The sequence below is a fragment of the Micromesistius poutassou genome (genome assembly GCF_964030765.1).
Source record: "Micromesistius poutassou genome assembly, chromosome: 18".
Classification (NCBI taxonomy): Eukaryota; Metazoa; Chordata; class Actinopteri; order Gadiformes; family Gadidae; genus Micromesistius; species Micromesistius poutassou.
In genome coordinates, this window is record NC_140288.1 from 4,601,195 (window position 1) to 4,616,054 (window position 14,860).

At 45.8% G+C, this 14,860-nt stretch overlaps 1 protein-coding gene across 1 annotated transcript; it reads left to right on the forward strand.

The window, feature by feature from the left end:
* Positions 1-2,044: 2,044 nt before the first annotated feature.
* On the forward strand, positions 2,045-14,850 carry LOC311363217 (serine/threonine-protein phosphatase 2A 55 kDa regulatory subunit B alpha isoform-like). Its single transcript, XM_084483185.1, has 10 exons — positions 2,045-2,271; positions 3,721-3,792; positions 6,260-6,357; positions 8,108-8,273; positions 8,930-9,042; positions 9,792-9,969; positions 10,819-10,983; positions 11,551-11,720; positions 12,460-12,551; positions 13,014-14,850. The coding sequence occupies exons 1-10, from the start codon at positions 2,265-2,267 to the stop codon at positions 13,360-13,362; spliced, it is 1,410 nt and encodes a 469-aa protein (XP_084339311.1). The 5' UTR covers positions 2,045-2,264; the 3' UTR covers positions 13,363-14,850.
* The last annotated feature ends 10 nt before the right edge of the window (positions 14,851-14,860 follow it).

The following is a 14,860-nucleotide window of genomic DNA, read 5'->3' on the forward strand; positions in this document are numbered from 1 at the left end:
ACAAACTAGATGTGAACGGTCAGTTGATTAATAAGGAAAAAACTATTAAGAAATAATGTAGTCTGTCGCTTTTTATCCACAACAGCAACAAGAACAACAGTGTCACCTTCTGGCATCTCTGATAAACACACCCCTGTTGCTGACCGGCTATTTTAGTGCTTAATATTTTGTTGGAAATAATCTGTAACCACTGGTAGATTTTTACAAGTAGCTTTTTATTAAGTTAGGAAACTTCCAAATAGTGTATCCATCTGTTCAGATAAGCTTGACAACTCAAAATAACATGGAAAACACTTCGCGCACACCCCCGACCAGAACACGACGGTGCAATAGTGCCCTCTAGAGGACAACACAATAAACGCAATCATTTAACATTTATTTTTCAGATAAATGGAATTGTACTCTCCTCTCAATTTTTTGTGGTCTTCAAACACCCAATGCGTATGTTTTATCATAACTATTAAATCATCCACACAATTTTTACTAACATATGTCAATGTATTTGAGTTGTTTTTGTTTCATTCTATTACACTTCCTCTTTATATAGATGATGGATGCTGCTACCTATTTATTCCGTTCACTCGAAGGATGTCTCTTTCTTTGCCTGGTTTTGTTAATTATCTTTATCGTGCTTGCGCGGTTTCTCTTACCCTCCTGACGCTGTGAACACCTGAATCTCCCTCCAGCGCCTCGGGAGGAAGTGGTCCCCTCTGTGGTGAAACCGGAGTGTGGTGTAGCCTGGCGGTGATGGCACAGGCTACAGAGCGTATTCTGAGTCACCCAAACGGCCCTGGTTGAAACTTGGGTTGCATTTCCACTGGGAATGTGAGATGTACATTCATGTAATGTATTTTGGGAGCTGGGGGGGGGGGTCGCCTCACTCTGACGTTTCAGATCTTGTAGGAACAACGCTGGCAGACATTGAGAGGAGAGGATCCGTCTGGAATGGTTTTTATTTCTCGCCAAAAGCCGTCAATCACTCATTCGTCAATTCATCGTCACTCGTCGATCACTCATTAATCAGTAATTACCAATAATAATTAAAGTGTGTAATTAATCATTACTCATTAAAACATTCACAATTGATAACCCCATTCGATGAGTGACTGCATGCCTCTAAACAAACACACACAGAGAAACACTGATGCACACACACACACACACACACACACACACACACACACACACACACACACACACACACACACACACACACACACACACACACATGCCAAGTACCATAAGAAATAGAAAGAATTCCTTGGAGTTAATGGATCTTGTCATGTTTGGGGGACAGGTAGTGAAGTAAGTCTTGATTGTTAGTATTTTCTCACTTCTGTTAACTGGTAAATCTCTGCCTTTCCAAATATTAATATTAGATTGCACATTTATAGCATGGTTATTGAGACCATTGTGTTACAACTATCAATGAATATTCTGGACAGTCCAGATATGGACGCCGCAAGACTCAATTTTAATTACAAATCAACATTAAATAAAAACATTGCTGCCACTGCCACACATACATTGGCAGTGGCAGCAATGTTTGTATGTACATTTTGGCCCCCATTGCACTCCTGATCACCCCTTGAAGGAGGGATCCCCCACTCGTGAGTTCCTCCTCCAAATTTCCTCCTTGCTAATTAAGGGAGTTCTTTTTCTTCTCTTGGGGGCTAGGCTATAGGATCGGGGCAGGGGGTGTCATAAATATATGGGCTTTTAAACCCTTTGAGACTGTACCGGTGATTAAGGGCTATACATATACAATTGAATGGTATTGAATTGAACCAACAAATAACCACCCGCATCTACACACAAAACACCTCCTTCCAAGGGTCCCCAGGCAGCAGGAGCCCCCTCCATCCATCCATCCATCCATCCATCCATCCATGCATTGACAGTGAATGGCGATTGTCTTGCGCGCCGCTCTGAGTTGCCTTCGGGCGTGCGTGTGCGTGTGCACAACAATAAAGGCGAGTTTGTGCGGATGCAGTGGTGGGGAGACAGTATCGGCAGATGAGAGAGAGCGAGCGAGCGAGCGAGAGAGAGAGAGAGAGAGAGCTAGTGAAATAATTATTAACACACACACACACACACACACAGTTAGAAGACGTTGTTGGGGGGGGGGTTCAGACTAAAAAAGACGAGGTCGGCTGTTGGTGGTCGAACGCACCGGGGCTTTAACACTGGAAAAGTTCCCGGGTCTTGACGCGTGGGAGTGGGAGGACAGATCGTGACCGCCGGAGACGAGCCCCGCTGTCACAATGGCAGGTAATACCACGTGAAGACGGACTTAATGGACACATGACACACCGGGCAACTCACTACTATCCGTTGGATTGTGCATGCAAAGTTTACACTGATTGTGTCGGAATGTCTTCGCAATGACTGAGGCTGCTAACGCTAGCGGACCCGTTTAGCCTCACTAGCAGCCACGGCAAGCAAACTAAACTAACTCCTGGCTAGCGTGAGCTATCTGTGAAGCTAACCAGTTCCATTGCTTTGCATTGGAGGATGCTAGCCCACGGCTAGCGTGATCCGGAGCTAACGTTATCGCGTTCACTGTTCCAGGCGTTGGGTCCAGGAAGCTAACGCTAGCGGTGCTAAGTTAAAGCTTGTGTTTCTCTGCAGGTGTGGTTACTACAGATGTGTGTTTATGTGCGCGTGTGTGTGCGTGTGCGTTTAAGCCAAATCACATCCACACTGAGAGCCTGGATGCAAAGTGCGCTATAGCTTTTGCAAGTTGATTGACAAAGTTTTGAAACGGACCTGAACATGGACACTGTGGCTAGACAGCGCTAGCATCAACTTTGACATTGCAGCACTGCTGCTAGACAGCACGCCGGGCCCACTTTGACTGATCACATTATAATATTCAATTTATGAATCGGCCTTAAGTGCACTCGAGTGCGTTATCCGATGTTCAGACTGCAGACTGAATTGAGGATAACTATGAAGGAAATTTACACTGTGTGTGGATGGAGTGTGTATCCATTTGCAAAGCATACCTTGCATATTTGTTTCTCATTGTGAACATGTGCTCCAAGTTTACAATCTGCATGTTTCTGCATAATTATACAATATCTCTCCATGTTAAACCGTGTGTCAAATTGAGCGACTCAATGCAATGTTACTGGATACTAGTGACATCATGGCAGTATGAAACTTGTTCAATTGTGTAATATATGCCATACTTGATCAAAACAATGCCGAGTGTATCGTTGGGCAATGTGCATTGTCGGTGTATAACCTGTTCAGGCCCCTGAGGGAAGTAGTCATTCGCGTGTTTCAACTTGAACTCTGTGAATATTTATGCAGGCTTCACTACAATGTAAAAATGTTGGCTATGTCATAATGTGAGATTCTTTGGAACCTAGGCAGTTATTCATCACTGGCATATCTGGAATTTGCACATGAACAGAGATCCTAAATGTTCCCCATTATTATTATTATCATCATACGTTACATGCATGCTCCATATTTTATTAGGAGCCTAGTGGCCAAGACGGTCCCCATGTATGCAGCCCAACCTGTAGGCATCCAGGACTAAGATTAATGCTCATTCATTTATGGATCACCATTGACTACACATTTAAAGCCTGCTCCTTAATGGTGCTTACTTGCTCAGTAAGGAATCTTGTTGGGATGGAGTAGTCGTGGGATTAAACAGTGGAAGATGTTTTATATTGTGACACCATTTTTGTTATATTTGCTGTACAGGAGGTGGGAGTGAAGACATGCAGTGGTGTTTTTCTCAGGTCAAGGGAGCCATCGACGATGATGTGGCTGAAGGTAAGACGACACACTCAAGGGTTTCAGTCAGGTCTTAGGCCCGCTCTGGGTGCTGGGACCTCAGTGTGTGTGGAGCTGCAGCTCAGGTTGAATTAATGGGAATGGAAATGCATGTTCTCTGAGGGCTGCGGTACACAACTGTGTGTGTGTGTGTGTGTGTGTGTGTGTGTGTGTGTGTGTGTGTGTGTGTGTGTGTGTGTGTGTGTGTGTGTGTGTGTGTGTGTGTGTGTGTGTGTGTGTGTGTGTGTGTGTGTGTGTGTGTGGTGGATTTGAGCGATGTGTCCCACTTTACGCCATGTCAGTGTAATCAGTGCGTCAGGAACGGCACGAACCATATTGAACAAGTAGAATTCACTGAATTCTACTTGAACTCTGATAGGTCTGCCGTTGTAAGTAACAATATGTTCCCAATGCCTCGGATAAATGTAGGTTTAATTCTAAACCTATAAATAGTATTATGCTTGTACCGTAGCACAAACCCAGTTGGCAATAATCCCAGAGCCGTGTGTGTGCCAGTGACGTGTCACTCTCGTCTCCTACGACACCACTGGATGGAGGCGGTCAGTCAGGGCCATCTGTGTGGCCTCGCTTAGCTCCTCAAAGGCTTTCAGAAGCAGGACCATCTCCCACTGAACCCCCCCCCCCCCTGAAGAAGCAGGCCTTCAGGGCAACGTCCTATACACAAAGAAGAGCAACCACAACCTTTAGTGTGTGTGTGTGTGTGTGTGTGTGTGTGTGTGTGTGTGTGTGTGTGTGTGTGTGTGTGTGTGTGTGTGTGTGTGTGTGTGTGTGTGTGTGTGTGTGTGAGAAGTAGGTTAGTTCTAATTCTCCGTCTGCTCTACATACCCTGGCGTCCTTGTGCCCGCGGTCTGGCTGGGCGGACCGCGCTGGTTCCTTGACGGCTGAGCGAACAAGGGATTAACTGAACGCCGGTCGATGGTCGCGTTTTCATGAATGCACTTTGTGTTATGGGGATATTATGCAACGGGACTGTCGGGTTATTAGTTTGAAACGTTCAAAAGTGAACGACAACAGCGACAGAATGTGAAGGGATGACCGCTTTTTGATTGTTGTGTCAAATATGCATTGTGTGTTGCAGAGATATTGACTTAAAGTAATAATGCAGCCTACAAACACTTGACATAGTTTTAGAAAAACCTGTTGTACTTGTACAACACACCCCAGGGCCGATGTCGGAAATATCTGTTGAAAGTCTTCCCTCGGCTTCCCGCATTCTGCTCCAGCGTGCTATTTTTCCCACGTTACCCAGAATGCCGCCCGTCACCCCCTCTCAGCATCGCGAGGCAACATCCTGTCAATTGTACAGCTATACATTAAATAAACGATTAGAAGGCATTTTAACACGACGTATATTCGAACAATACGATACAATGTCAACAACCGCCTCGCGAAAACGACACACAAAGGGCTAGCCTGGCAGCGCTGGTCTCCGCTGGCCCAGCTGTGCGTTCTGGAACACACTATTGCAGTCGTTTGCATGTTGGAACCCAGATGCAGCAGCCGTATCTGGGGCTCCCCGACTGCCACAACAGACCACATCGTCGGGGGGTTAACTGTGACTACCTGGCCATTTCCTCATCGACCAAGGCCAGGCCTCACCAGCTGTACGGAGATCGTGGCCACGCCCCCCGAGTAGTTTTCATGTGGGAATGAAACTTAGTATCAGCTGCTCGTGTTGGAGGTTGATGTGGTTTAAAGACCTACCCCTCTGTTCAAACACATTGCCACTGCTACATAGGGGTGTAACGATACTCATTCGTACCGAAATTTCGCTACGTACCGAAAAAAAAGGTTGTTTTTTTTACTCAAGTTTTTATTGATTATCACACTCTCTGACTGCCTCGTCTTGTCCTGATGTTTTGTGTTGAGGACCACAATGGAAATAAGTCCTGGACTTTATTGTGTTTTTATACTCAATTGTATTTGATGTCTTTCCATTTGTGTAAGGCATTTGTTTGATACAATTTAATCAATCAAATCAAAATCCAATTGTTTAATAAATATAAAATAATAACAACTGCCGTACCGAAAAACACACCGAACCGTGACTTAAAAACCGAGGTACGTACCGAACCGTGACTTTAGTGTATTGTTACACCCCTACTGCTACAGCAGTGTCTCTCTGTGGTGTAGTACGCCACGACGTTCTTGTAAAACCAATGTCGGACTAGTCGGGTAGTTGACCAGCGGCACCCTTTTTCTTTTATGTTTTAAATGTTATGTAAAACAATTGCGGTGTGGCGTCCTTTTGCTTGATAGAACCTTGATAATTAAGTCTGGATTCTAAACCAGACTTTGAAAGGGCAAAGTAACGTGTGTGTGTGTGTGTGTGTGTGTGTGTGTGTGTGTGTGTGTGTGTGTGTGTGTGTGTGTGTGTGTGTGTGTGTGTGTGTGTGTGTGTGTGTGTGTGTGTGTGTGTGTGTGTGTGTGTGTGTGTGTGTTACAGCGGACATCATCTCCACGGTGGAGTTCAACCACTCAGGAGAGCTGCTGGCCACCGGAGACCGGGGCGGGCGAGTGGTCATCTTCCAACAGGAAGTAGAGGTGTGTTTCATACCCATAGTGACAGGAAGTAGAGGTGTGTTTCATACCCATAGCGACAGGAAGTAGAGGTGTGTTTCATACCCATAGCGACAGGAAGTAGAGGGGTGTTTCATACCCATAGCGACAGGAAGTAGAGGGGTGTTTCATACCCATAGCGACAGGAAGTAGAGGTGTGTTTCATACCCATAGTGACAGGAAGTAGAGGTGTGTTTCATACCCATAGCGACAGGAAGTAGAGGTGTGTTTCATACCCATAGCGACAGGAAGTAGAGGTGTGTTTCATACCCATAGTGACAGGAAGTAGAGGTGTTTCATACCCATAGCGACAGGAAGTAGAGGGGTGTTTCATACCCATAGCGACAGGAAGTAGAGGTGTGTTTCATACCCATAGTGACAGGAAGTAGAGGTGCGTTTCATACCCATAGCAACAGGAAGTAGAGGTGTGTTTCATACCCATAGCGACAGGAAGTAGAGGTTATTTATATACTGATACCAACAGGAAGTAGATGTTATTTATATCCTCATACCAACAGGAAGTAGAGGTTATTTATATACTGATACCAACAGGAAGTAGAGGTTATTTATATCCTGATACCAACAGGAAGTAGAGGTTATTTATATACTGATACCAACAGGAAGTAGAGGTTATTTATATCCTCATACCAACAGGAAGTAGAGGTAGGGTGGTTCAGAGTAAAATCTCAGTTTTACCACTGCATTGAATTGTTGTGGGTCTCAGCAATTCCCTCCTCTGTGATATTAACCTTTACAGAGAAAACTGACCTCAATTGTGCACTTGAACACACACACACACACACACACACACACACACACACACACACACACACACACACACACACACACACACACACACACACACAGAGGGATGTATATTGTCAAAGAATACAACACAAAAGAGACTAGGGAGACTGTGTCATTAGTAAAGTGGATCTGGTCACCTCGCTGGGAGAGCCATTCATTGGTTTATTTCTGCTCTGATAAATCCAGAACATCCCATAGTTTCACCGCTAATTTAACCTTTTCACGGTCAAATGCTGTGGCAACCTCCTTTCTAGTCAACATCTTGTCCTGAATCCCTCTATTAATGTACAGCATGGTAAATATGAATGTATAGTTTCAAGTTACTTGGGGCGTGTGCACAATAGTAGAAGTTATTAATGGTCAAGGAATGCTTTACATTTCAGCCAGCGTCAACCATGCAAACAAGGAAAATAAAATAAAAACAAATGGATATGACGAAAGATATAGGGAAAGTTAATAACAGACCTGCCATAATTAATTAATATATATGCAATATAAATGCATGAAATATTTCCCTGTGTGTCTTGAGTTCCGATACGATACTTCATTAATCCCCCGTAGGAGAAATCAGTTTGTTGCAACAGTAGAAAAACTAAAAAATAAATAAAATACAATAAAAATACAAAGTACTAATACAAACAAAAGTAGACGCTAAGGGCAAATGCTAAACAAAGCGCTAAGGTAAGGAGAAGACAAGACAAACACAACAACAAATGGGACAAAACAAAACGGGACGGTATAAACAGCATAAATTATTAATGATAAATGTGTGTGTGTGTGTGTGTGTGTGTGTGTGTGTGTGTGTGTGTGTGTGTGTGTGTGTGTGTGTGTGTGTGTGTGTGTGTGTGTGTGTGTGTGTGTGTGTGTGTGTGTGTGTGTGTGTGTGTGTGTTCCTCCCCTCCCCTCCGCCCACGGCCCCCCGCTGCAGAACAAGCGCGTCCCCGAGTACCGCAGCGAGTACAACGTCTACAGCACCTTCCAGAGCCACGAGCCCGAGTTCGACTACCTGAAGAGCCTGGAGATCGAGGAGAAGATCAACAAGATCCGCTGGCTGCCCCAGCAGAACGCCTCGCAGTTCCTGTTGTCCACCAACGGTGGGGCGGCGGCGGCAGCGCCTTGTTTCTTTCTGTGTTTTTTAAATTTATTTTAATCACCGCATCCAACAACTTGTTTTAATAAGCGTTCAACCGTTTTTCTCCCCGTGTGTCATCCTGGGACACGCCTGTTTATGGGGCGTTTTTCCTGCTCGCCGTCATTTTTATCTCTCAAAATAAATATTCCTGGTAATTCCCTTTTGATTGTTTATATATTTGTCATCAGACAAATATGAACGGTGACAAACCGAGGGATGCATGTTTTCAGTTTCTGCCGTGTGGCGGGCTAGAGTTTCAGCCATGCTGCCTCCCTCCGTCGGCCGTCTAAAAATAAAACCGGTCCACTTTATGTTGGCAGGGCGCCCGTGTTGTGGCTGAAATTAATCTATGTTTTGTGTTTCGCTGTATTCATCCCTGCCACAGCAATTTGTTAAACATTGTCTTTACCCACAATCCCTCTGCTGTACCTGTGGCCTAACCTTTATACGTCCTTCAGTGTAAAGGACGTACAAACCATATTTTTTATTACACAAACAAAGGTCTGAATTCAGGACTTTCAGTGTCCTCTTCTAGTCCTTAGGTAATCCATTCCCATGTACGTTGGCTTGAAAGTTCAACTCAATTCCTTTTTCCTCGTTTCTTCTTCAATGTTCCAGATAAAACCATCAAGCTATGGAAGATCAGCGAGCGAGACAAGAGACCGGAGGGCTACAACCTGAAGGAGGAAGACGGTCGCTACATCAACCCCGGGAACGTTACATCACTGAGGGTGAGTCATCCTCCAGCGCACCGGCAGCCAGCATTACCACCTGCTGGCGTTACAACGCTCAGTTATTTATCATTGTCATTTTTATTAGTTTGAACATTTAGAAGAACTCCGGTAGCAAACGTAAATTCCCTTTTGGGAATGAACAAAGTACCCTATCTATAGCAGCGGTATTGAGGCTTTGAGGAAACAGGCCAATTTGATTTGTAACCTTTTCAGATGACCTAGATTCCCATCAGGATGTGTGTGTTTGGTGTTGGATGTTGGCCATTGTTGGTTTGTTTCGGTCTTCACTAACGCGTCCCGGAGTGCACGGCATCACGCGTCACTCTTTTAGGATCGTACTGTGGACTGTTATATTATTCATTCACCTTTTCTATAGTACGTTTCGATTGGAATTTGTGGTTTTGTGTGAAGCATGCTTGATTCTGTCTGCCTGTAATTGCTCTCCTAGTTATCGTGCGAGGAGGAGAACCTGTACTACATTCCTTTCGGTCTGTACACTCAAACGGCGTTCTTATACGTTTGGAAAGCCTCCAAACCTGTCATTCCAATACCTTATCCTTGCTTCACATCGTCGGACTAATCGTGGTACATTTGTTACGGCCATCACTTTCTGGGACCCTCCTTCTGCCAATGTCTTGCACGTCATTGTCACTCTCGCACCTCACACACACCACTCCACTTTACACACACAATTGTATCTCCCATGGGTCAAACCATTAAGCTGCCCCCACTCCTCCTCCCGCCAGGTGCCCGTGTTCCGGCCCATGGACCTGATGGTGGAGGCCAGTCCCAGGAGGGTGTTCTCCAACGCCCACACCTACCACATCAACTCCATCTCCGTCAACTCCGACCACGAGACCTACCTGTCGGCCGACGACCTCCGGGTGAACCTCTGGAACCTGGAGATCAACGACCGCAGCTTCAGTATCCTCTCTCTGTGTGTGTGTGTGTGTGTGTGTGTGTGTGTGTGTGTGTGTGTGTGTGTGTGTGTGTGTGTGTGTGTGTGTGTGTGTGTGTGTGTGTGTGTGTGTGTGGTCGGGTGTTAGTGTGTGTGTGTGTTCTTTATCATTTAGGGACCTATTAAAACAGCCTACACCTTTTTATCTCGCTTTAGTAGCGCGGTGGAACTGCTTTGAAGTGTTTTCTTATCTCAGGTGGCCCACCCACTCAACATGACTATTGTTGTATTGGTTTGTATTCACATCCAAATCTTATGCCGTTTGTTGGACCGTCTTCTAAAATCGTGAGTGTATTGTGTTAGTAGGTTTACTATATGTAGGGATTGGCAGCCCTTTCCCTGGCAATTCAGAATACTTGTACTAATCCTGAGGGAAATGTTTATCAATGTGGTCAGGCAGAGTATGACATTGTGGACATGTCATGTCCATTTTATTGGAATCGCCCTTAATCACAGTTAGTCTCAATGGGCTTCACAGGCCATATGTGTACAACACCCCCTAACCCTAACCCCCAAAGGGAAAGATAACTCTTGAGAAGGGAACGCAGAGTGGGAAATCCCTGCTTCCAGGGATTGTTTGGAGTGCAACGGGTGCACTAATCGTCGTACATAGTAGAATGACAAAGCAAACTTTTGAAATACAATGTACTAAAAAGACAAGATAATAATCGCCGTCTTAAGCTAACCGCTTCAATCTTTTCTGTGAGCGTTTGCGTTCGTATTCGTCCCGTTCAACCCTCACACACACACACACAAAACAAACCCGTCCTCCGTCCGTGCGTCTTCTCCTTGACCCCCCCCCCCCCCCCCTCCAGACATCGTGGACATCAAGCCTGCCAACATGGAGGACCTGACGGAGATCATCACGGCGGCCGAGTTCCACCCCCACCACTGCCACACGCTGGTGTACAGCAGCAGCAAGGGCAGCATCCGGCTGTGTGACATGAGGGCGTCCGCTCTCTGCGACCAGCACACCAAGCGTACGTCACTTCCTGTGCCCCTCGGAGCGGACGGCCCTGAGCCGCTCGGCACTTCCTGTCGCGGGCGACTCTGGCCTCGACCCAGTGGTTGTTTTTTTTTGTTTTTTTGATCTCGTTTGTTTTGATCACGAGACATCGCTGTGTTACACTTGATTTACGTTGCTTGGTGGGAAAATGTTTGTGAGAATGTGAATAGTTTAATGATGAAACGTTAGTAGATTATATTGATTTATTATGTTAAAACCCATTTTCTGAGTGGATGTGGTTGCGTACTGAGCTGTATGGGCAGGAGGTGAGTAGGTATATGGAGACGGGACGAAAAACGTAGGAGGATGTCATGGGAACAGCTACTGAGTGATTTCTGACTTGTTAACGGACACGTTGACTGGTTGTGTTTCTGCCACACAATCACAAAAGCATCAGAAATAATCAACACTCAAAGTTAACGTTATCTGAAAGAAAAGAGAAACAGCCAGAGTTCTTTGATGGTGTTAAAAGGAACTGAACGTGGTGGTGTGTTCACTGACTCACCGTGTGACCGCCTCTCCTCCTCCTCCTCTCCCCCAGTGTTCGAGGAGCCCGAGGACCCCAGCAACCGCTCCTTCTTCTCTGAGATCATCTCCTCCATCTCGGACGTCAAGTTCAGCCACAGCGGGCGCTACCTGATGACCCGCGACTACCTGACGGTGAAGATCTGGGACCTGAACATGGAGAACCGGCCCATCGAGACCTACCAGGTGGGAGGACCAGTGACGTGGTTCACTGTTTGTTCATTCAGACATTTTAACGTGAAGGGTGTTTTCCTACTCTAAGAATATTCTAGTATCGATTGTAAACCCGACATCCCAATACTGAAGTGAATCCTATTGCAGTGCATATTGGAATTTTTCAGAGTCGTGTCATTTCAATATATTTATATTATATTTATTATATTTACGTTTCAATGCATATTCCTCATGGGTCATTTCAGTATTCTGTGCAGTCAGAAGAGGATTGAAACACAGTGCATGTACTGCCTCATTTTCCGTCAGTACATCACAGGATATCTTCTTGTCATTTGATGACTGACCACTAGAGGGTGTCCTAGCTGGGTAGAGGGTAGAGGGTGCAGATTTACTTCTGCACAAAACATCTCTTCTGAAACGTGTGACATATGAAACATGTTTCATTCAAGAAACGGCCAAATTAAAATTACTTTTTTTATTTCAATACATTCACTATGAACAATGTGTAAGATTGAGTCCCCCTCTGGTTTTAAGGTCTGAGCCTTTCAGAATGAACTCAAGAACCGTGTTATAGGATTTGCTTTTAATTTATGACATTATCGCACTGCCTATCGATCAGCATTGACCGATATGACAGATATCAGATATCAGATATCACAGATATGTCCAGTTTATTTTGAGCTACACGTTAGTTGTAATGTTAAAGTTTAATAATGGTATAAATATTTTCCCTCCTTCTCAATCTCTCCAGGTCCACGAGTACCTGAGGAGCAAGATGTGCTCCCTGTACGAGAACGACTGCCTCTTCGACAAGTTTGAATGTTGCTGGAACGGAAACGACAGGTTGGCATTACATACCGGCAGACGTTTTATTGTTTTTTTTACTAATCTTGTTTTGAAAATGCAACCATTTCACCACCATGGTGAGGACTGGCGTGAGGATGAGAGCCATTACAAGCCATTCCAAAATGAATCCACAATAAAACATCCCAGGTAGGAGTGTCCATCCGGATGTAGGTCCACTCTGGTCCCCTAAACGGACCGCACTAGCTGCTGGACTGGAGTCGGGTCCATCCATCATAACGCTGATCTGGGGGGGGGGGGGGGGGGTTATTTGTGATGTCACAAGTGGATAGATTTAGAAATGGCTTGTATTGAGACCTCAGAAGAATAAAATAGGGGCCTTTTTGAGTTGCCTTGTCCTTCCATCGCTGGCAGTTTATTCTCCTCTCTCGGTCTCTGTCTCTCTCTTTCTTCTCTCTGTCTCTGTCTCTCTCTCGGTCTCTGTCTCTCTCCCTCGCTCAGCGTTGTCATGACGGGCTCCTACAACAACTTCTTCCGGATGTTCGACCGCGCCCAGCGGCGCGACGCCACCCTGGAGGCGTCCCGCGAGCACAACCTGCCGCTGCAGCTGCTGAAGCCGCGCCGGGTCTGCACCGGCGGTGGCGGCGGCGGCTGCGGCAAGCGCAAGAAGGACGAGATCAGCGTGGACAGTTTGGACTTCAACAAGAAGATCCTGCACACGGCCTGGCACCCCAACGACAACATCATCGCCGTGGCGACCATCAACAACCTCTACATCTTCCAGGACAAAGTGAGCGACCCGGACAGCGCGGACGACCTCTCCGCGTCCGACATGATGTGTACGATCTGAGGGCCGCTCGCCCGCCTGGTTCCTCTTACTCCATTTTTTTTGTTTTGTTTTTGTTTTTGTTTTGATCCCGTCTGATCTCGAAGGCCCCTTATCGACCGCCGCTCGATCCCCTCGCTGTTTCCCCCTCGCTGTCGAGACCAGCGGTTGCTAGGGTCAAGTCTGTCCCTCGGTTGCCGAGGGCGTGTCTATGGCAACGCAGACACTAGAACCCTCCAGCTTTTCATTGACCGGTGCCATTCTTTGCGTTTCCCCGTTTTGTTGCTCAAACTGTCGCCCCCCCTCTTTCCTCTCCGGGCATCATGTGTTGTCCTGTCTGTGTCTGTCTGTCTGTCTGGTAACGGATGCACTTACTTTTTTCTTGTCCTTATTTCTATGAATATATTGTAAAAACAAGAAAATTCTTAAAAACATACTAAGATTTTTTTTTTCTTGATATTTTATCCTGTGCCATTTTTCTTTTCTTTTTTTTAATCACTAAAGGACTGGTCTGTGTTCCCATTGAGCAAGAAAGTGTGTGTGTGTGTGTGTGTGTGTGTGTGTGTGTGTGTGTGTGTGTGTGTGTGTGTGTGTGTGTGTGTGTGTGTGTGTGTGTGTGTGTGTGTGTGTGTGTGTGTGTGTGTGTGTGTGTTTCCCCCACAGTCATAACAACACTTTGTTGAGGTTTCCCCCCCCAACCCTTCCCCCCCCCCCCCCCCTCCCTCGCCGCCTCACCCTCCATCTTTGAGGACGTTTGTGTCGTTTCAACAAGAGCCTGAGACGCGGAGGGAGGGGTCCAGCTCCCTCACGGACCCCCGGTGACCCCCCCCCCCCCCCCGGCGCCGGGTACCAGGGGGGGGTCGGGCGGTCACCGTGTTCAACGAGAGGATGCGTGTCGTTGGCTTGGACCCTGGGCGCGCGTGCTGTCTCTCTGGACATGTTTTGTATTCTTTATTTTTTCCTCCCCTTTTTTTAGTTTTGTCTATAAAAAGGAGAAAGTAAGTCAGGTTTATACATTCGAGAACTTGTACAGAGTGTTGTATTTATGGAAAGGAACAAATACCGCACTGGGTTTAATGTGTCCGATGAAGCTTGACCTTCCTGTACTTTACGCAAGTATCGTCGTTTCTCAGAATACCAAAACGCTGAATCAGTACTTCTTAATACCGTAAATATATGAACATACAGTAGTTATCTTTGATCGGTGCCATATTGTTTCCTTGACACTGGATGCCACCGCTGCACTCGGCAACTCAAGGACCTGGTTTTCTGTGCCCTCTTTAAAGTGCATAATAAGATCTTGGCTCGAGGCATTATGTGGATTTTAAGATGTTTGAAACTACTGTAGACGATATTGTTATCATGTTGTGGTACAATATAGGATGCACTAAAAACAGTTGATGTCTCCTAGTACCTCATTTAAATGTTAGCAAAATCTCACAATAATGTCTCCTGTTTATAAGTTTGACAAAGACAAGTGTGTTTTCGTTTTAATCTATATAACAGAAGTTAATAAATTAAC